Raw genomic sequence first — 20210 nt, forward strand, 5'->3', positions numbered from 1 at the left:
TTCAGTGACTTGAGTATGGTCATTTAAGTTTATCTGATTGCCAAAATTATATCTGCTTATTAACGCGTTTGTGATAATTGCTTCACATGTTTCAACGCAACAGCTTAGAACTACAAAGGAAACATGAAATTTAAAATTTCAGTGCTTGTTCAGTTTCATTCAACGTTTCCTGTGTTTTTCAACCCGTCGAGTGTATGCAAATCCCAGTTCAATTGAAAAGTGAATTATAACTTGATGCGCCAACGTTTTAAGCGCCACGTGTAGCAACCAATTTTCACAAGGTTGTTAGAAAACGCGAGCGTTGCAACAGCTGTGTTGGGGGGAACCACAACTGACCGCCCGAATGCAACAGAGCAGCGGCAAATAAATATCTATGCGCATTTGAAAATGTTTGCGTGTGATCCTTCCCTTTTCGGTACACAGTACGAGTGTCATTCGTTCAGGTTTGTTGTTACTGAGTGCGCCGTTCTTATGTTGTTCTAAAACGGTCCCCCCGCGGTGATATCGTCAGCTGCTGCGGTCTTCGGCTGACAGAACATAGAATCTGCTGCTGAAAATCATTGCATGATTTGATACGATCCCGGTGTGTCCTTGAAAATTTTGTTTTCCAAAATACGCTTGACCCGGTACGGTGTTGATACGTTTTTTTTTACAGTCACGCGAGTGCACATCGATAATTTTTTCTCTGTTTCCAAAGTTGAGGCGTATCATAGTTTGATGCAGTCATCAGTTAGTGAGCGATAGGCGTACAACCGAGTTGTCCTGCCGAAAAAAAACAACACGTAAGAACAATTTATGTTTCAAAAATAAGATAAAAATGCTCAACCTGTGTCGCTGTGTAACTTTAAAGGCTATTTTTATCTTCCTCAAGGTGGCTTGCCCAGAGATTGACATAATGTCAAAAGTAACGAGTGCAGTTTGAATTTTCTCTTCAAGTCTGACGAATTTTCGACCGGAGGATTTCCGTCGTACAACGAATATCGATCGATTGAGATTTACTGGAAGTAGCAAGCACAACAAACGCATAGCTGACCGCAATCAGGATGGATTGGCTGGAAGACCGGAGCGTCTGGCACCTTTTGGCCGATTTTCTCTCGATACTAACGATTGCTTCCTGTTTGGTATGCAAGGTGCCGCAGATTCAAACCGTTCGGCATAACAAATCAGCCGCCGGATTGTCCCTGAATGGGTTGCTGCTGGAACTATGCAGCTACACGGTGACGATGCTGTACAATTTCACCAACAAGTATGCCTTCCTGTCCTACATGGAGTACCCGATTCTGCTGGCTCAGGAGTACGCGCTGATCTACGTGGTGCTCAAATACAAAAATCTGCTGGGAAAGACTGCCTACATTTGGGCCGGAGTCTATGTGGCCGTCTTTCTAGGGTTTGGGACCGGAATCGTGCCCGCCGGATTGTTGCTGTATTTAGTGGTAAGCTTTGTTTTTTTTTTCATTAACTTTAAACATTTGCAAAGATAGTATTTGAATTTTAAATATACCTAGATTTTTTTTTGTTAGCCTTAGGTGAATTTTAGATAAATAACGTAGAATGTGATGATTTGTAAAACAAAAATGATTCACGGATTATTTCGCGTTGCATATATCTAGGTAGTCAACCTTTGCTTGTCTTGAGGCTGATTGATCCATGCATGATTTTCTTCTGAATATGAGAATCTGATGTCGTAGATTAATGATCAGAATAGGTATTAATTAAGCCGGAATTTATACCTAGTAGTTAAATATAAAAAATACACCTTCTTGTTGCAATTTTTTCTCGAAGAAAAGATTTTTTTGCAATAAAAATAACGAAGCCTAAATATACATGCGAAAAAAGTTTAGAATCTTCATGAGAAAAAGACAACTTCGAGCTTTAAAACATTTAAAAAATATCAGTGATTTAGAAAACCAACGTTACATAGGTATTTCATACCGTTTAGAAAAACCATGTTCTACAAGTTATTTTATGTCTCCTGCGAATGAGGGATTCGAAAACCACAAGTTGAATCTTAATCAACAATTGTAAAGAATATTTTAAAGTTATTAAAACGAATATCACGCGTTCTAGATTCAATATGGTGGGTATGAGAAGTCAGCGAAAATATAATTTTTGTTTAATACCTCAATAATGCCTAGATTTGCTATCAAAGCAAGTTCTACAACTACTCTACTTTTGCTATCAGTTTGCTGTTGACAGCTTATTCTGGTCTCAATTTGCTATCAATTTTTTCGAATTCTTGCTTATACCTTATTTTGCTCTCAGGCAAAAATCAAAACTCAAAGATGCATTCAGCGAGTTGTTGACACCTTATTTTGGTCTGTAGAGCATTTGTGAACTTACAACGAATCAGATATCAGCAACTTGACGTAGGTACCTGCTTAAAACCCTTAGGTAGGGGAAACCATTTAGAGTCTCCAATGTAGATCTTTTCTGATAACGATCTTACATTAATTGACTGCAATTCAAAAAGCTAATGTGTGCAGATGATCTCAAGATATACCGGATCTTTTTTTTTTCTTTAAAAAAAACCAAAAAGATTCAGTATATCTTGAGATTGTCTGCACACATTAGCTTTTTGAATTGCAGTCGATTATACCGGATCATCGAATCACTTGTAAAATGTGTAGCACTGGTGCAGATTTTCAAGTTTTTTCACGGGTTTTGGTAGATTGAATTAATTAATGGAAAAACGGTAAGCAATAATTCCAAGTTTTGCAAAGTTTTTTTCAGTAAAAATATTTTACACATACTTTAGTAAAAATTACAAGTGGGGGAAAACCGATTTGGGTAAAAAAAACTTTTGTGAAGTTACCAGCGTTGCAAAATCTGTATGTATTCATAAATTTTCCTCCGTTTAATAGTGACATATTGTAACAAGTGCTTTCAGTAATAATGGGACAGTGAATACTTTCATTTCAGAAAAACTTGGTTGTTGGTTTGGGATTTTGACATTATTCCTGAAAAATACCACTTTTTAAAATTATTACGGTAAAATCCACTATATATTTGGAAGACATTGCCGAACATTTAATAATGCCAAATTTAGAGATCTTTTTATGTTTGATTGGTGAATATAATTAAAGTTAATTTAACATTAAAAAAATCTTGCTTAAAGTATTGTGGATAGTTTAGAAATTTAGAAATATAAGAAAAATAAGTCTTATAGGTATAGATCCCACCACCGGACCCTGACTGAAACTGTTCTTGGAAATAACCCCAGCTAATCCTCTTTCCTTTCCTATAATAAGATTTGGAATTAACAGGAGTAGCCGATTACGATTACGGCCCCCTCTTACTAACCCAAAGTTAGGAAAAACACTCCTGGCACATAAAAACTTTATAAGTAAAATGTCTTAATAAAACCATTTGTAAATTTAAAAAACATAGGTATAGGTCCTTTGATATTGATACCATTTAAATCGAAAAATGTTATAATCACTCACCCGATTGAATGTCTTGCAGCCCCTGACGACTCCAGTTGGCGCCACCAGCAAAGTGATGCAACTGATGGCCATTCTCCGTTCCAAAGATGCACAATCGGTCAGCTTGATAACCTGGAGCATTTCTGCATTTACCAATGCCAGTAAGCTAGCGTTGCATTACAACTACTTTACAGTATTTCTCCTCATTTACGTTTCACCACATTCATCTTCTAGCCCGTATCTACACCATCATGCTGGATTCGGCCGACAAAATGCTGCTGGCTAACTTTTCCATTTCGACCCTGCTGAGCTCATCCATCTTTGCGGCCGCCTGGTACTACAAGAAACCGAAGAAGGAATAATAAACCTATCGCGGGCGACGATCACACTTCCACTATTCTATGCACAACCACCAAAGTTAAAGTAAATTTGCACCAATCACAACGCTTCTCACGTTTTGTAGGTCGCATCAAGCTGCGACTATACACAGGTTAAAGCTTCACAATACGGATTCTAGTCCCAGCATGTTCTAGTTAGTTGCACAACGTGGTCCTGCAAAGAATCACCAGATCTGACACAGGTATCACACAATGCTTTTAAAAAATAGCTTTCAAAAAAGCGAAAAAGACAAATAAATCTAAGATCTTAACAGTTTAAAAAGTTTTTACAATGCTGTTAGATATTTTCGAACGTTTCATAAATCTTCACCGATCACCTTTTAAATACTCTTTCAAGGATTTCTCAACTTTTCCACCAATCACTAACCACGAGCTGAGATTGCTAAAGGTATATGTACGTTCGTATAATCCAACATTCACTGAATAGTTACATGTTTACTCCTTCCCGTGTTAAACTGTCATGGAAAAACTTTTCGCCTTCCACAAGCGACTGCTGATGAATATTGAAACATAGAATCTATTACTGAACTGTGTTGATGTGTAACTGTAGGAACACTTTAATAGTTCAGTAACAGTGCGGTAACTCATCGGTAGTACGGGTTTGTTTGCTTCTTTCAATCAGTTTGAAATCTGAATACTTCTTTGCAGCGATGTGACGACTACTAAAATGGAATCATTGAATCTTAAGCTTCTAGCATTTTGTATTGCGTATCTCTAGATTTCTACTAATAAATAGCTGAGAATGTGTTCTATGTTATGTAGTACTCTGTCTCTACTTTGGATCATGTTTTACATTTTAATAATAATAATTTTTCTTTTTGTTTTACTTTTCCAATTCATCCGAATGAGTATCTAGCCATATGAAAATAAACTAAGTATGTCAAAGAACAAGCTACCTTCTAAAAAAAATGCACACACCGCCTTAAAACCAAAGTTTGAAGGGTCTGTTCACGAATTACTATAATTGGAATGAGAGAATCGAAAGTGGATTAAAACAACAATATTTTTTTTAACCTGAGGCATAACCAAACATTAATTCCAATATTTAACTTTATAAAATCTTTATAAATCCAGTACGTTGGACCTTTTTAAAACAGTATTAATAATTGATTAAGCTGAACATTTATACTCATAGGGTGAGTGATCTGAGAACATTTTTGAGTGGTAAAAGTCTTGTGAACAAACCCTCAGACGTTACTTTATGAGGAAAAAACAGAATTTTTCAAAAACAAATTAGCAGCACGACACCTATGGAACGTATTTGATAGGACCACACCAAGCAGCTGTTCAGAATTGGTTACCGGACGCCTACCCACTACAATACTAGAAAATAGGGTTTGGTTTTGTTGTTTGTCTTCGCTTTACAAGTTGCGCATTTTGGCAAACGATCGACCATCAGCAAAAGATGAATGATGTAAAGATAGTTTCGGAAACCCGAAACTGCTCGGACCGGTGTTCAATCAATCTGTAACTATTAGGTAGCTTAGCTTACGTGAATACAAAGTCCGTGTCACTGGGAATTTCCCATGGTAGCTGGAAAAAGGAGCCTGGCAACGGCGTGCAGTGCGTTGATTTATAATCCTTCAGGTGTTTGCCGATCTGGGGGTTTGAAGATTGGAAATTAAAAAAAAACCTAAAACTGCATTTGTTTAGAAGATATACCAAAAATTTCACCATCGAATTTCGCTGTTCACTAGTATATTCCTGGCCGATTTCAAGGGGATAGCTCCGTGTAGACGTACCATTGCCGTCACTTAGGTATGACATTAAAAGCGACAGACAAAGGTCATCAGAATCTGCGTAAAAGAAAAGCAATAAGTACATAATCACATTCGACGAAAATTAAAACATAAGTTAAAATTGGTTTTGTGCGTACCACTCCGTAGGAATTCAATCGGTCTGTTTAGCAATTCTTTGGCTAGTGCTTCCTGTTCTGGTTTGAAGATATTTGGGAAACGATACTTGAGCATATTAACCAGCAAAAAATTTCCTCGGTTTGTGCCTAGATTGCCATCTCTGTAAACGAAGATAGAGTTAGAAAAAAGGAACCTACTATCATTACCAAGCCTTGACACATACTCCGAGCAAATAATCTCATCATCAACGCGTCGAATCAACATCACTGGTCCGTTGTACTGCGAGATAAGTTCAGTGTTGTTCAAGTTGACATAGTCCCGAATGGCAATCTTTACTATGTTTGATAGGCCTTCTGGCATCCTCGGCAGCGCCAGCTGTAGAACATCATCGAAGGTAGCATCCAGAATTACTCCCTTGACATCAGGATACTGAGAAGCGGCGTACAGAGTAGAGTAACCGCCAATACTCCATCCATAGAGAATGATATTTTCCGGTGTGAATCCTAGATCGGTTAGTGCAAATTGCACAACAGCATCGATGGCATTCTGATCCTGATCTGGATACGGTCGACCCTAGAAAATGTTAAATTTTTAAGAAAATACACAGATTTTCAACAAAACTTTTATCTCACACTGCTACCAGCAAAGCCCGGATGATTCCACCCGAGTACCGAATACTTCAAATCAATGGGTGTAGACATAATACCGATTTCGTAGAAGCCGGCATTGCCCTCGGAACAGATGACCAGAGTACGTCCGTTCGGGCTGCCTTGCTCTCGATTGTCCACAAACACTGTGTCGATCTCGTTGCCATCGATGGTGCGCAGTTTGTTCCGTTTGCCTCTGTCTTCGGTGATAAGTTTTGTGCGACCTTGCAGTAGCATTGGTTCTAGATACAGGATTTAAAATTCAAATTTAATACGTTAATCGTTCAAAGTAGTTGTGTTAGCCTAAATCAGCTTCAGGCAAAAACTTGGACGTATTTGTAAAAAAGGAATAATATTTACAACGAAATTGACAGCGATTTAAGCTGATAATTGTCGTAGGATATTCTACTAGCCTGGTGACGCATTGCAGGCTTGAACCCATTGAGAGCTTTGAGCAAAAACCGTAAGTTCGATTGATCTTAAAACTGTTTTCGATTGTCATAGGAATAGTTATTTTTGTTGCTCAAGCGCTTACAGGGATAGTTCTACGAAGTGAAATTTGGCGAGTCACGTCACCCGACTCGTGGAATAAAAACCCATCGTACGTAATCATATGCTTTTCTTATAACAGAGCAAAAAATATGCATATACAAATGATCTTCATTTGCCCACTAGCGCTATCTCTGAGAAAATGACGAATTTATGTTAATTTGTTCATACCGATGTAACTCTGTAGCAGTTTCACCGATCCCGGGTAAATCATTCGAATGCCGAATGTGTGAATCGCGAGGTAGGCTGCAATCTGGCAGGGCAGGGATGAGATCCAGAAGGGCTTATTCCGTTGAGTATTGGCACGTTGTCTGAAATTAAGGAAGGGTTATTTTTCTCAAACTAGGTTAACGAAATGGAAAAGAAACTCACACTCCACTGGTAACGGTGAAATCAACGGGCCAAGCTTCAAATTCAAAATCGTACCGACGAATTATGTTCTTTTCTTCCGATTGAGGCGATTTGCCGACTCGTTTGGCATTTTCCAGACACTCGGCAAATCGAACGTAGACGACATTCATGGAACGGCCCAGGCCACGCATACAGAGCGAAACAGCCACCAGCAGCCCAATGCCGGTGGTAAATTTGGCCAGCGTTCCCACGGAATCGGCCACGAAGTATCCCCGCCGGTAAAGGAAAGTCACCAGAAGAGGAGATGTGTAGTAACCCAAACTCCACATCCAATTGAGCTGCGTTGTGATGAGTAATAAAAAAGTAAAGGTGAAAACAGTTGATCATATAAATAATTATCATAACGGTGATATCGAGGTGTTTCTTATGTAACCTTGAAAATTTACAAATGTTGATAGTTATTTCGTGTTGGGATGCATATTAATTACGACTTTGAAACACAAACAGTACAATATTTTTTTCAGATGAATAATCATCAATGCACTCACCACGGATAGTAACTGATCTCCATATTTTTCCAATGACCCGGGAGCGTAGACATCCTGCGAAAGATGAACAAGTTAAAAAAAAATTATTGAGTTACAAACATTAAATCATCAGCACTAACCTTAGTTCCGTCATACTCTTTGAAGAGCTTCGGGGTAAGAAGATACTTGTGGAATGGCATTGTTTCTATTCCGATCCGGAACACCCAATTTTTTTCTTTCACGCTCTAGCTTTACCGAATGACGACGATGTTTATCCGTGCGTGATTGAATTTTCACGCTGAAAATCGTGAGCCAATATATCACCTCCCGAAACGTGGGTAATAATCGGTGGTAATTCACCACAATACTGCCATTACAATCACCTGTAATCGTGGATATTTTACGCAATAATTTATTGTGTTTTTTACGTCAGCTGGAATTTATTGACAAATTCGCTGCTTCGTCCACACTTCTGCTGCAGCTCGCACGAAGTTTATGCATACACTGAACGTAAACATCGAATAATTAGTGAATGAATTTCCAAAAAAGGAGTTTATAGGGTAATGGGACAATTTTTTGCTACTTTGAATGTTACAGAATTATCCTAAAATCTCAATCAGGATTTTAATCCATGCATTTCATTGTAACGAAAAATAGTATAAAGCAATGTTAGGCCTTCAATTTTTATTTCGGCTATCTGACTCTCGCAGAATTTTCGAAGATAGTAAAAAGGCTGAAATGGTGCACGTATCAGCCCACGCCTGTTATTGACTGTAGAATTTTTGTTCACAACTTGAAAGACATCCATGAACATGTTAAAATCGATACTATTATTCATTTATCAAACAAAGTATAAAATGTAATGCTCCTTAGAATGTAGTTCTTCTGATCTTACCGGTCTCTTGTATTGTAGTTAAAATTATTGCTGGACCGGGTTCGCATTGAAAAGAAACGTCATTCTGTTGGTTAAATCCGTTAAATCGTTAAGTAGTGAAGTTCACTGTTGAATTTAAAGGATGGACTCCCTTCGAAGGACGAAAAGGATCACCGGAAATGAAGTCGGCTTAGGTCACGACAACATTGAATCTCGTAAATTGAATTTGTTGAATTTAATATAAAATTTAAGTTTCAAACTTCAATAGAAAGCAACATGTTTACTAAACGCACCGTCTGCTGCATGGGTCTAGCAAGGGTGCCAACCTCAGAATAGTAGACAGCTGTCACTTCTGACAGCGTCGGAAACGTCAAAAATTCCCGTAATTTGCCACCAGCTCCCGGACGTTTTCGAACCGAAAATGCATTTTTTTCGTCCATCAGCCATCATCAGTCAGAAAGTTGGATGAAAAGCAGCAGCCATCAGCAGAAGCAGAGTGTCGCAAATTGTGTGGTGTGTGTTTGAGAAGATAAAAAGTCTTTGGAAAATCCAAAATTTAACCTCTTTAATCGCATAATTTGTGACCCATTTAGTTTCCAACGTGATCAGTGTATCTTTCAACGGTGAGTGGTGCCAAAAAGTGCTGGTTTCCGACGCAGGAAATCCAGATTTGTGTACGGGGTGAAAAAAAAACTAGGAGTGCTCCATCACCCGATTGGCTCGAGAATTTTTTCTTTCTGCTACAAGTTGCGTGGCGTCGGACGTATTAAAAATACTGATGGGCGACCGTGCCTTGTCTCTTCCGTTATTGTCTTGGTTTTTTTCGCTCGCGTTCAATTACTACGCAATTGTGATGCGTTTTAAATCGATGATATAAATGCAATGGGTTCTATTCGTACATTCCAACAAAATCAGCATAATTAGTTGGCTGAAAAAATAGCAGTTTTCCCATTCCATATTTACAATCCCCATCAGAATGTGCGTGTGTGAGCTTGAGTAGTTGTGCATCGTAGTGTGCAAATTCCGTATATAAAAGGTCTCGATTTTACGCGTTTCAAGTGTTTTGTCTGATGACGAGGTCCTAAAATGAAAATCAGAATGATGGATATAGCATTATGTCAATTAAATTTTCACAAATGCGTTAGGGTTTAACGTTTTAAGAACTCTATTGAAGTTTCCAAGGACGAAACCGTGATACAAATTTCTTATAAAAAATCCGTTCCCTGTTAAAGTTAAATAAAAATTTTATTTATTTTTTTTTGCTTATCTCTTCCTCTTAAAATTTTCGGAAAAATCGAAGTAAAGTGAAAAATGTGCTCCATCATGTTAAATGGTTGTCGTTGTGACGGAAACAGCTGAAAAATCAAGAAAAAAAGGAGGAATCGAACTTTGAGATTGGTTAATAACTTTTTCCTTGGATTCAATATTGTTTCTCCTACCATCCCTGGATAACCCGGAAGTTGAAGAGCGTGTGTATGATCTTGTGTTATTTCCTATCAATCAAGTTTTTCGGATAAGTCGTGTATCCCAGATCCCCTGAAGATACATAATTGGATTCGGAAAAAAGTGAACCGGTACACTAGGTGTGGAAATTCCGCTCGTATACGCTTGGTCTAAAAGGCGCGTGTTGCCATTGGAATACAACGATCGTCAGCTGCCTATGACAGGGTAAGTTTTCTTGGCTTCTCATTGCCTTAAGATTCTTCCTGTATTTACTAAGAATTTTCATCGAATTTTATTTTTACATACTCCGCAATACATACATAATTGCAAAATTATTTTTTTCTTATCACAAGTTACATGTTTACGATGACTTGAAATGTGTAATTGGAAAACTATTATACAACACTAATGAAAGAATAAAAATAATGGTTTAATCTCAATAAACTACAAAATATTTAACGGTTATATTGATTTTTTTTCCTGTTTTTCTTGGTATATCATTTACCTACTACACACTTTATAGACATTTGAATTACAAAGAATAGGTAAATTGATCTATTTTACATTTTTGGAGCAATTTAAAAGCAAAGGTCTCCTGAAGACCAGCATTGCATGATATAAATAGATTACAGCTAGCCTACCTACGTGTTTTTTTTTTTGGAAATAAAAAAAATAATCGAGGTCGAGGGGTGGAAAACAGAAGAAAAAACTAAAAAAAAGCGCTCAAATGATATCGGCACGAATTTTTATCATAAACAGGGCTAGAAGTTGGTCACTTTTTAGTAACTTTGTCACTTTTTTCAGGCTGGTCACTCACAAGTTACTTTTTTCGAAATTTGGTCACTAAAGTCACTATTTTTTTAATAATTTCCTTAGCTTATTTTTTTCTCCTTTTCTTCCCTTTCGAGTCCTGTGGGAATTCATACGATCTAAATTGGGACAATGGATCAGATTCAGTAAAGGAATATTATTGTTTTGTTCTGCTTTGATGTATAACATTTAAACATTATTTGGATGATAATTTGAATTAAAATAAAAATCGTTTTTCGCCTTAAATAATATATATTTTTTTGTTTATTTGTGACACTTTACTAACGTTGTGACATTCGTGTCAAGAAAAAAATGTATTATTAATAAATTTATTACATGAAATATTTCCTAAAGAGACACTCCTACATGTTTGATCAAGATTGAGACCAATTGAATCGAAAATATCAGATATTTCATTTATAAGTTCCTTTATTTCTAGACATTTTGCAATCATTCGAAAGATTGGTAGCTATACAAAGATATCAATTAATGATTTCATAACCTATTTGTAGTTTTCGATAACTTTGAATAATTTCTGTACTTTTTTAGAGGTTTACTGGTATATTTTCTACAATATTCCAAGAAATTTCTGAGGTGTCTTTTGGATCTGTTTTTTTTTGTCGTGTAACATTTAACACGGTGTTAAATCATTTGTGAATATATTTTTTTAATTCCTTCCTTTTTGAACTACGTTTTTTTCTAATAAATTTTTCTAATGATTGATATGTGAATCATGCAATAAAGTCTGCAGTGAATCTTTTTGGAAATGTTTCATTTTTGAATGTAAATTCTTTTTGAGTTAGTTTTAAATTTGAAAAAAAAAATTTCTACCTTAAAGATTAGTCTCTTAAATTTTTTTAGCTTTTTTTTTGTGTTGTTATCATGAATCTAAATCAACTTTACGCTAAGCTTCTTTGAGTTGCAATCTTCTGTCAATATTTTGTCGTTTTTTATTTTCAATCTTATATCATTATTTATTTATTTATTTAAATTCTGTAAATGTAAATCTTAACTCAATTTCAAGTACATTCTTTAAACTTTTTGTAGAACATGTGCTGGTTTTTCATTTAAATTTGTAAATTTCTCACATAAAAACAATTTTGTTTTAAATTTTTGGATTCTTTTAATTTATTCCGCATTGTTAACTTTTTTTAATATAATTTTAAACCTTTTCACTTGTTTTAATGACATTGAAAAATTCGGATTTGGGTGTATACTCTATAGAGTGAAGAATAAAGAAAATGGATAAGCTCGAAGTTTTTGTCGGACTTAGTTGTCCTAGTCCTTTGGGTACGATCTTTTGGTTTCTTTCCATTGTTTCCTTAGAACTTTAGGATTTTGCGGTCGTAATTCTTAAATTATCTAAGCTCATTCAAAATGTTCCTCTTTTGTCCAACGTATAGTGCTTTTCTACTAGTGAGACCAAGAGACTTTCAAAAAACGTTTTTCAATTAACAGAATTGTCTTTCAAGCGATTTATTTTAGTTTAGTTTAGGTCACTAATTTTACCCTAATTTTACTTCAAAGTAACTATTTTGCCCTACTTTTTTACCGCTTGGTCGCTTCTAGCCCTGCATAAACGATTACAAATCTTTTCAAAAAGAGCTCATTTTTCTGTCGAAAATTTAAAAAATGCTGCAGCGAATTTGTATTTGGCTGACCTAGATCGGGGTAACCTTTGTAAAACACACTTCACATGCATTTCTAACCTAAGAACAAGAATAAGGTTGGGAAAAAGTTTGAGAAATTTTGACATTTTGAAAATTTAACCATGCAAAAATGTTTTCAAGATCTTTGGGCGTTGTATTTTTTAACAGCACTGTTTCTATTTCAGTCGTATGTGATAGAAATCGAGCTATTTTTGAAGGCTGAACTGAAATGAATATCTTGAAAAAGTAATGGTAAAGTTTTCAATATTTACTAACTACTCAGGTGTCAAAATTTCTAAGTGGTAGAAATGTTGACACTTTAAGCTCATATTGAAAACTTTACCATGGAAAAACATGTTCTATTTTTCGCATGCTGTGATACAAAAATAGCAATACAGTGTCGGACAATAGAATAGGACCACAGCTCAATCCAAAACAGAAAGTGACAAATCTTTGAGAAAAAAAAATCCATTTAAGTGCATCAAACCATTTACAAATTGTAAATTCCATTCTTCGAAGAGATTAAATTCATCCGTAGTTAAAACAATTGTCCTTTATTTAAAAATGCGTTTTAAGCATACTTACTGATTAAAATAACGCGACTTAAAATAGGACCGCTTTAGAATTCATGGTAAAAAAAAAAATTTAAAAAAAAGGAAATTCATACCGTGATCGATTTGCAGGGTTAATGGTGGTCACGCATCACTTCTCGCACCCGGTTCGGCATCGACTCCACTAGCTTTTGGCACGTTCTCACCGAGATGCGTAGCACACTGCCTGGATTCTCTCCCACAGCTGCTGCTTGTTTTTTGATTTTTCGGTGTACACCTTACGTTTAACTATTTCCCATAGGTTCTCTATGGGATTGAGATCAGGGGACTGTGCTGGCCACTCCATAACGTCTACCTTATTATCCTGGAACCATTTTTTAACCGTTTTAGCGGTATGTTTGGGGTCGTTGTCCTGCTGGAACTGCCACTTTAGGGGCATCTCCCACTCGGCGTGTGGCAGCGTTACTTCCCGAAGTATCTGGGCGTAGAGATGCTGGTCCATAATCCGGTCGATCCAGTACAAGGGACCCACCCCGTACCAAGAAAAGCACCCCCACACCATGTAGCTACCTCCTCCATGTTTGAATGTTTTATTTGTATACTGGGGCATATACGCACAGCCGATTAGGCGATGGACTCAACTCTTTCCGTCCGAGCCGATGAGGTTCACTTTGGTCTCATCTGACCACAGCACATTTTTCCATAGTTTCTCCTTTTCCGGACCAACCCAATCGAAGTGGTCCTTCGCATACTTCAGCCGCGCCTTCAAGTGCTTCGGCGTCAGCATCAGCACCTTCCGGGGACTTTTTCCTCCTAGTCCCTTCTCCGCCAACCGTCGCTAAACCGTCCGGGAACTCATAGATAAGTTCAGCTCGTCTCTGATCTGCTTGGACGCTTTGAAAGGGTCCTTTTGCGAGGCCCGCTTGATTGCCGAATCGTCCTTTGGCGTCGTTTTGCGGGGACGGCCGGTCAGTTCCCGTTTGCCGGTGCTGTGAAGCGCGTTGAAAACGAAAGTTTTCGACCTTCCTAAGTAGTCGGCAATCTCACGTTGGCTTTTGCCAGCCTTGTACAGATTCCGGATGATCGCTCGCTGGACCTCCGTGCAGTGCTGCCCATCGCTTTTTCGCTGAAAACAGAGTAGGAGGAAGGAAATCTTTATTTTTTGTTTGTTTTCATGATTTAAATGATTATTGTATGGGAAATACTTACCAGGACACGAAAATGGACAAACAACACCGAAAATAACACATTTTCTTCAAATCTAGAGCGCTGATAATGCCGGAACAGCCGAACCGATGAGCTGGTCTTATTTTATGACGCGACTTTTTTCACCCTCTGACAGCTTTCTGGTCGAGTAGAACAAACGGGTTGCTTTGATTGCAACAAACGTGCAGTATACAAAGTTGGCATACTACAATAAGTGCTTGCCGCTAGGTGTCGCATATTGTTATATTTGAATTGGCAGTTTAAAGGTGATTTGAATATTTTGCATTAGAACGGTCCTATTCTATTGTCCGACACTGTATATCTATCACATACGGCTGATATAGAAACAGTGCTGTGAAAAAATACAACACCCGAAGATCTTGAAAATGGTAAAATTTTCAAAATGTGCTTCTAGTGTCAAAATTTCTACCACGTTTCCCAACACCAGTGAACTTGCTCTAAGAAATCTGAAGTTACACCTTGGGGTGGTCGTTTAGCCTAATGGCGAACGTCTTTGGCTTATAAGCTTATCCCGCCACCGATCTAGGTTAAGAAAATTTTGTAAGTCTTCGGACGTAAAAATGAACACTAATACCACGAAATGTAACAACATAATGAAAATTTGTAAAAGAATGCAAAATATCTTTACGGAGTATAAAAAGATTGTAAACTCTACGGAGTATGAACCGGCTGGTCATATAGTCTCAGTAACTGGATCATAATCGACCAGCTCGATAAGGCAGTTTTGAGTCGTGCTAAAAATGGCATCGGCGAGGAAATAAAAGAAGAAAAAGTTACACCTTTTCGAACACCTTGCATCTTCATATACATAAAATATTTGTGATAGTTTTGGCTTTAAGAAAAACCGTATTTAAAAGAAATCGGCTGAATTGTACTAAAGTTATTGATGAAAAACTGCGTTTTTTCATGTTTCTCCCGAACAAAATGTCTCAAAATCCCATACGAGCATCCGATCTGGCCCAAATTTGGCATGAGATCTTGTACTAGGCCTAGGATCAATTTTAGCCTGTAGCGCATAACATTTTACAGGTTTTGAATTTCCCACACAAATTTGGAGCAGTCTATGGTCCATTAATGTAAATTTGCAAGTCATCTGCATAGAGTTGATAATTAGTTGATTTTAGAATGGAAAGGAGACTATTTACAGGCTCAAGCACGAACCTTGAGTTGTGCTATCTAGTGGTCGTTCCGATTTGTCTGCAGCTTAGGTTTCTTTGGCTCTCTAGGCTGGTTCCGGAGTTACCTTACTGGACGTAAGTTGACAGTTCGCACGGGGCCTCTTTCTCCATGCAACCCTTTGCTTCTTCTGATGTGCCTCAGGGAAGTCATTTAAGACCGGTTATTTTCTCAATCTTTCTGAACGATGTGCTCTCTCTCTCTCACTCCTCGACGACCCGATGCTTTGCTATGCTGACACAACTATTCTACTTCGACCAGGGTGACATTGATTTCCTACAAAACCAGTTCAATCTCTTGTGCAGTTCAAGTGAATGTGTAGTCACAATTTTTTCAAGGAGGCAGCAGCCTTTTCCGCGGAGTACTTCCTTGGAGATGATTCCATCGAACGCGTACATCACATCAGTGATGTGGGGTAATTCTAAACCGCAGGCTTTCAAGACACACACGAACTACGTTATCGATAAATCCCCCAGAAGTGTCTTGGATTCTTATTTCGAGTGGCCAAGGACTTCAAGGAGGTGTATTCTTCAATGTTTTCTCGATCCTTGTATATGCAACATCTTTTTGTTGTCCCTTCTATCAGAATGGAGCCAAACGGCTCAAGGCTATACATACAGCGGCACTTTTTGCAATACGCCTTTACTTAGAAAAAGAACAGATACCTATATTCCAGCTTTTCAAAACTTTCTTTGATTTTTGTAAAGATCACTTCCAGTAAACGAACCTTTTATCTTCAATTGATATGTATATTTCATGAGATGGCTGCCTGAATATTTACATCTCTCAGCTTTGCATAAAACTTTCCCCGTGAAAAACCTGCATGTCATTTAAGGCGAATAAGCATAATTTACCTTTGCATAAATTAATCCGCTTCTTACATTACATCAATCAAGTACCTATACCTCCCTATTCGCAGTATCAATTACCACGAAGGAGATTCACATACACGTAAGGTATCAAAAATTGGGCAAACGTGTTTCGTGCAAGGATAGCTCTGCCAAGTTAAACTGGTTATTCGGCGTCCTCATTGAATTTTGTTGTCTTTTCTTGTTATTTTTTTGGGGGACATACGTACGCCTTTTCCGAAATGGCTGCTAGTTGCCTGCAGTTACTACAAACTTATGTAAGATACATTTTCATAAGACTTTCCCCATTATTACTGACTGATGGACATGAATAAATATGTATAAAAGTTGATTGTGTAAATTTTTTTTGTGATATTTTTTTTATTACTCACTGTTTCAGCTCATTAAAAAAAACTAAAATGGCAGACCCTTCAAATGTTAATATGAAAATGAACATAAATTGCAACTGCGGCAGTGGTTTTCTTCTAATTGTACATATATGTTTCAATTTAATAGTTGGTTCCATGCTAGAAAAAGCCACAATCGATGTGCTTCACTCGGTACATTCCTAGTAACAGCTTCCATGTGAAACAAATCATAAAAAGGAACTGTCCTCATTATATGTTCCGGTTTCTATCCCGGACGTTTTATACCATTATCATTTTTACACCGAGACGGCTACGCCGGAAACGAATCCAAAAAACTTATTCTTCGTTGTTTTTTCTCTTTCGTTTGTGCCTCAGTTAAATCTCGGGCTGCTACTACTGTTTATGTTTGGTTCACTTGGTTGCAGTCAAAATAAATCCTGAAACACACATCAGAAGACGGGCTTCTTCTGCATGGGCCAAGCCCTTCTCATCATTATGCAAAGCTTTCATGTTTGGTTTTACTTGGTACTCACTCTTATATCCTCCAGCCAGATAGGTATCGAGCGAGAAGAAAACCGTCCCAATTCGGCTCGGGAAAGAAGGATTCGATTTTTTTTGAGTTGCTTTTTTTTTTGCTTCAAAGTGTCTTTTTTTTCCGCACCATGATGTACCAACAACACCCGATTCCCAGAGATGTGCCTGAAGGGCCGTTTTGATGATGGAAGAATAGTAGAAAGATGCGCTTACATCCTGTCTCTGCTGATGGTGGTGTGATGTGTGGAGATCTTCCAGTTTTGTTCCCAGCTAACATCTCAGCAGTATTCTGGCTAGCAAGAATAAAAAAACGTTCGATAAATTTTGGCAGCTTCTCTTTAATATTGTATTTGTTTGATGCAATATATCTTTTTTATCTTATAAGTGTTTAGAAATAGTTTTAAGAAATTTTTCATGATAAGACAATTTATGTTCCACATTTCTCATCGGTTTATTGATTTCTTCACCTGTTTAATCAAACAAATTTAGTCTACTTCGAGACTCGTTGAACAATCAACAACTCGATCGACAAATCGATTTCCCACGATGCCGAAATTTGATAGCCAAGCAGTGCGTTTCCGCCGAGAATTTAACAACATCCAATATGACACTACGGGAGAAGAGCGAAAGGTTCAAAAGCAGAAATGATAATAAAAAATCTTCAGAAAGGAAGACAGAACAAAACTACCTTTGACTTCTCTGGGATGTGTTATTTTTTCTTGCTTCATAATTCCTATACATCGAAACATTGTTTTCAAGGTTATAAATAAGGATTCGCGGTGTCAGGGAGCAAGGAAAAGATAAATCCTAGCCAAATCCCTATCCACAAATTCGAACGACCACATGCGAGCGAGTTTAATCTTCACAAAATCGCAACCCTCAGAAGGGAAACATTTTTGTCGGTTTGGAGGAATTTACTATCGAAGAAAAAAGGGATCAATGCATTCGGCAGGTAGAAATGTTTTATTTTTTTGGAATTTGGGTTATTCGATTTCTTTACAGCGACTTCTTTTTTGGGTTGTGTTGATGACTCCAGGCTAATGTTTTGGTGTTCAGATTTCGTCGCTTTTTATTTACCGCTTCCAATGGATTATTGGAGTGATGACAATCAAAGATTTATTCCGATTTTCCGAATATTGAGCTATGAAGAAATGGATGAATTCTATTAACAAGAAGCAGCGTCTCCAATTTTCACACTCACAACCCATCACAAAAGTTTGTCAAATGAAAGGCAAAGGCTTACTACTGTAAGTTTGTTTGCAATGTTTTCAGTTGAAATTCGACGGTGTTTCAAATGATGATGACGTTGATGATTTTCAATGTGCACCAGATGATTTTCAAATGAAAATCAAGATATTCAATTTTAAACGAAAATGAAAATTAATTTTTTATGTTATTTGACATTTGACTGTAATGCGGACCGGTCTGAAAGTTTTGTCTACTGACTGTCATAGCAACCTGAAACTTATAAGTTTTCTTTTGGTAGCAAAAAAGTTATTCGATTGTGAACTTCCAAAGCAAGGTGTGTATATATAGGAGGTGTAACGATATGTGAAATTCCCGATTCAGCCATTTTGATTTTGTTACTGCGGAGTTCGTGGAGTTTGTTTACCAACAAAGCCCTCAGCTCAAGCAATGTTTACTAACAAACTCACTGAATCCCACCGCGCTCTCCTCGCCTACTTACTGACAAAGTCAGAGAACCTTGTGATCTAATAACCTTGTTCCAAAGCAGTCCAGTCACGGCAGTCACTGACCATACTGACTGGACACTCGATTTCGTTTTCTGGATAATTTTTCCAACAGTATGCAATGTCGATTCCAGAGTGCGCATCGATCGATTTGAAGAAATGCTATCCCAGTTAGGAAATGCCACCCGACTTTAAAAATAAAACACGTAATTTCTACGATAAAATCGGGCTAAACAGGACCATTTTTCCTACAGGGCATTTTTTGTCAAATTTTTCAGGTTCGCCACCTGCCGTCGGTATTGCGAACCCACAAAATCTGACAACAAAAACTTAGACAGAAAATGGTTGAATTTTTGTTCTAAGTGTCATTTCAATGTGGTCAGTGGACCAGTTTCGAATGATTGAATGAAAATCGGAGACCATGACAAGAAGAGAACATTGCATCTTTTTATGTTTGATATGATAACAAAGGATACAAATATTGTACATGAATTCAATTAGTCGAAACTCTACCAAGAACCAACTTCATAAACTTAAAAACAACTTTTCTAGAACGACTATGTCCAAATTGTGAAAATTGGCTCTTATTTTGCACCGCGCGTGAAATGACGATAGTCGAATCACCCGATTAACTCGATTCCAGGAGTCGCTTCAGGTGAGGAACGTCACTTCAGTTGAACTTTGGGAATGAACCTCTGTCACTTCCCTTACACCGACTATCGGAATCGGAATAATGTGACAACAGAGCCATTTTTTGCTGGAAAACAGCAAAATTTTGCAGGTTTTGTCCCGCTGATTTTCAAGCAAAATCTCCAGGAATTTGAATTGCTGAAAACGATCAGAAAACTCAATTGCTAGAAATTCAGCAATACCAATCGATGGAAACTAGTTATCTCAATTGCTTGAAATCAGCATTTTTTTTTTCAAAAAATTATCGCAAATTTTGAGATTCTAAATTAGATTTAAAATTTAAATATCAATATTAAACCCCCATAGCAGTCATATTTATGAAATTGGCTTGTTCATTTTTCTTTAGCTACATTTACTTAAATTTCTAAAACAAAATAAAATAATATCTGCCAGTGGCTTGGTCGATTTTCGTCAAGTTTTGGACATCATCATCTGAAATTAAAATAAAATAATTGATTTCTTAAATGAAATACTTTATCTCTTCAAATAATTTACATTTCGTTTAAATATTTCATCGCTGGAATATAGAAGGAAATAAAATTCGATGTCTCCACCGTTGCATACACGAGACACAAACAGAGACTTTTCGCGCACAACGC

General features: G+C 37.2%; 3 protein-coding genes across 6 annotated transcripts in view; 2 read left to right on the forward strand and 1 right to left on the reverse strand.

Annotated features, from left to right (window-relative positions):
- The first annotated feature begins 449 nt into the window (after positions 1-449).
- Positions 450-4616, forward strand: LOC129757979 (solute carrier family 66 member 3). 2 transcript variants are annotated; one of them, XM_055755397.1, is made up of 5 exons: positions 450-626; positions 698-782; positions 872-1433; positions 3463-3583; positions 3657-4616. In XM_055755397.1, exons 3-5 carry the CDS (start codon positions 1044-1046, stop codon positions 3782-3784), a joined length of 639 nt encoding a protein of 212 aa, XP_055611372.1. In that variant the 5' UTR covers positions 450-626; positions 698-782; positions 872-1043; the 3' UTR covers positions 3785-4616. The 2 variants fall into 2 exon arrangements, with proteins under 2 accessions (XP_055611372.1, XP_055611374.1); XM_055755399.1 differs by having other exon boundaries at positions 567-583; positions 656-782.
- On the reverse strand, positions 4195-8251 carry LOC129757971 (phosphatidylserine lipase ABHD16A). The gene is made up of 9 exons (XM_055755388.1): positions 7891-8251; positions 7772-7825; positions 7245-7561; positions 7044-7183; positions 6309-6565; positions 5900-6249; positions 5697-5836; positions 5483-5616; positions 4195-5419 (listed from the first exon to the last, which is right to left on the reverse strand). The coding sequence occupies exons 1-9, from the start codon at positions 7948-7950 to the stop codon at positions 5309-5311; spliced, it is 1563 nt and encodes a 520-aa protein (XP_055611363.1). The 5' UTR covers positions 7951-8251; the 3' UTR covers positions 4195-5308.
- An 819-nt stretch (positions 8252-9070) lies between these two features.
- The window catches only part of LOC129757966 (F-box/WD repeat-containing protein 7), a 42365-nt gene continuing 31225 nt past the window's right edge, over positions 9071-20210 (forward strand). Inside the window, exons 1-2 of one of the 3 annotated variants that reach the window (XM_055755378.1) lie at positions 9071-9247; positions 9925-10292. The gene's annotated coding sequence lies outside the window, so the exon portion shown is untranslated. The remainder of the gene's footprint in view (positions 9248-9924; positions 10293-20210) is intronic. The other 2 variants (XM_055755379.1, XM_055755380.1) reach the window with 2 other exon arrangements.

This window comes from Uranotaenia lowii, chromosome 3, assembly GCF_029784155.1.
Source record: "Uranotaenia lowii strain MFRU-FL chromosome 3, ASM2978415v1, whole genome shotgun sequence".
NCBI lineage: Eukaryota > Metazoa > Arthropoda > Insecta > Diptera > Culicidae > Uranotaenia > Uranotaenia lowii.